We start from the raw sequence: 2,664 nt of genomic DNA on the forward strand, positions 1-2,664 counted from the left end.
AGGCAGGCAGGAAGGGGGGCAGGCAGGCAGGCAGGCAGGAAGGAAGGAAGGAAGGCAGGCAGGCAGGAAGGGGGCAGGCAGGCAGGCAGGCAGGCAGGCAGGCAGGCAGGAAGGAAGGAAGGGGGGCAGGCAAGCCTGTGCCTCTTCCCTGTGTTTGGGAGGAGTGAAGCTCCTTGGCTATGGTCTCCCCTCCCCGCGCCCCCCCTCGCCAGTCACAGCCGTCCTTCCCCAAATACTTCCCTGAATCTCTCTCACCATCTGCTCGGGCCTGAGAATAATTCTGTGTGAAATCACCCCGCCAGCCTGGCCAGCTTTGTGCTGGCCCGGGCCTGGGGTGCGGCCCCGGGCCTGGGGTGCGGCCCCAGCCCTGTGTAGGGCCAGGACCAGCTCCCGGGGGGGAGGTGAGGGGGGGCATGGCCACGTCCAGCGGGGGCCGGAGCGCTGCCGGTGCCGGGGAGAGCCTTCGGAGCTGGGCAGGGCACGCGGGCTTGCTTGAGGCCCTGCAGCCTCCCCTGACCCCACAGGTGATCGAGCAAGGCCCCGTGGACCCCGTGGACCCCGTGGGCCCCTGGCTGCACCTGGGCGGGGCCAGTGCGAAGCCCGCCCCAGGGGACAGGTCACGGAGGGTTAGGGGTGCAGCTGCCGACTGCGTCCTCTGCGGAGCTCCGCCCAGCTCTGCACCCCCCCCCAGAACCGGCCGTGCCCTCAGCCCGCTTCCCATGCGGGGACCACGGGGCAGCCCCATCCAGTCACAGTGGTCAGCAGGAGGCCAGGCCGCCTGCTCCAGCCCACCGCCCTGAGCACGGAGCCCAGGCAGGGGGTGGGGGAGGCCCAGGCCACCCTGTGCCCTGTGGGCCCGCGGGGACGAGTGCCTCCAGACCCTGGGGTGCCCGGCGGCCCCGCCCGAGGGCTGCCGCTCTGGAGAGCCTCGGTCTCTTGTCATTTTCCAGCCGTCTTCCCACGGCCTCCCTTTCCTGCAGACCCGGCTCCAGTGCCGGGGCGGGGGTGGGCCCTGGACCCACAGTGGGGAGCCCCAGGCCAGGCTGGGGTCATGTCCCCACCCCTGGCCCGCAGAGAGGCTTGTGGGCGTGTGGTGAGGGGGCCGGGGCTCCTGCGGTTCCAGGACCCCGCAGAAGCGGCCCTGACCCGGCCCTGGACAGGGCCCCCGTCCGCACCCTGCTCCGGTCTGGAGTGCGGGGCAGTGTCTCCCCAGGACACCTCTGGGGGTTGCTTAGCAAATGGCAGGGGCTCGGGCTCCGACGTGGTGATGGCCCCCGGTGCCCGCGTGCTGTGGGCCGTGCCCCCTGGCCCACCGCTGTGTCGGCCCAGCTCCAGGTCCACAGCGCACATTCGAATTCAGCCCCAAAACAAACTCCCGAAGCCTCGCAGCCCGCCGGCCCTGGAGAGGGCAGTGCCGGGAGAGGCCAGCGGCAGGGACTGGCCCTGCAGGCCGGGTCAGTGCGGGTGCCCATGTGAGCCAGCGGGGCCTGTGACTCCTGTCCACCCCAGCAACTACCCGGCGCTGCTGGGCCCGTGACTCAGTTTCCCTGTCTGTCGTCCCCAGCAACTACCCTGCGCTGCTGGGCCCATGACTCCGTTTCCTGGCCTGTCCACCCCAGCAGCTACCCGGCGCTGCTGGGCCCGTGACTCAGTTTCCCAGCCTGTCCACCCCAGCAGCTACCCGGTGCTGCTGGGCCTGTGACTCAGTTTCCCTGTCTGTCGTCCCCAGCAACTACCCCGCGCTGCTGGGCGTGTGGATCTACGGCTTCCTTGTGCTCACGCTGCTGATCCTGGACCTCCTGTATTACTCGGCGATGAACTACGACTTCTGCAAAGGCTACCTGGTGCGGTGGGGTGTCCACGGGCGGTGGATGAAACAGGACCCCCGGCGGTGGGGGGCCCCCGCCCAGGCCCCGCAGCCCCAGCCCCCGCCAGGCTCCCGGCTGCAGCCCCCCCAGGCCGCGCCCGCGCCTGGGCACAGCCCACCGCTGATGACCTTCCAGAGCTCGTCCGCCTGGTGAGTGACCCCCACCGCCCTGTCTGCTTGTCTGCGTCACCCCATGATTGTGCGTGCTCATTTCTTTTCTGGCCAAGGATGAGTAGAAGTGGCTCATGGGCCGAGGAAGGAGAGGCAGAAGGAGAGCAGGGAGGAGGAAGGCCTGCACGCTTGTACTGACAGCCGCAGCTTGAGCGAGCGTTATGTGCTGAGTTTCCTAGCAGCCAGGGTGAAAGGAGGGACTGGCTGGTGCTTCAAGTTTCACGGTCTGGCCCAGGGAAAGAATCAGCGTGTCTGGGGCTGGGAAGACGGCGTGGTGAGGTCAGAAAGACTCATCTTCTGTGGACTGTCTTGTTGCCTTAAGGGCCCCTGAGCTGAGTGCTGTGGGAGGCGGAGAAGGAGGAGGGAGGTGATGTTTGGGGACCATCTTGTAGGGTGGCTGTGACCACAGGGCCCGGTGCCCTGCGGGGACATCAGGACCCCAAACCAGGCTTAGGGCCCCAGGGCCCTGCCGCCAGCCAGGCTCTGCCCCAACCCCAGCGCCGCCACATCTCAGCTCTGTCCAGATCCTGGCGGAGAGTCAGGGGCACAGCCCCCTGGCTGGGCATGCACCACAGGGGCGCACTAACACACTTCAGCCCTGGTCAGTAATGAGTGAGCCGGCTGGA

At 68.5% G+C, this 2,664-nt stretch overlaps 1 protein-coding gene across 1 annotated transcript in view; it reads left to right on the plus strand.

The window, feature by feature from the left end:
- Kiaa1644 (KIAA1644 ortholog) overlaps positions 1-2,021 on the plus strand; it is a 4,102-nt gene extending 2,081 nt beyond the window's left edge. The window contains exon 2 of the mRNA XM_013035427.1: positions 1,730-2,021. Coding sequence (XP_012890881.1) covers positions 1,730-2,021 — 292 coding nt within the window. The remainder of the gene's footprint in view (positions 1-1,729) is intronic.
- Positions 2,022-2,664: the final 643 nt, after the last annotated feature.

This window comes from Dipodomys ordii, unplaced genomic scaffold, assembly GCF_000151885.1.
Source record: "Dipodomys ordii isolate 6190 unplaced genomic scaffold, Dord_2.0 Scaffold211, whole genome shotgun sequence".
Classification (NCBI taxonomy): Eukaryota; Metazoa; Chordata; class Mammalia; order Rodentia; family Heteromyidae; genus Dipodomys; species Dipodomys ordii.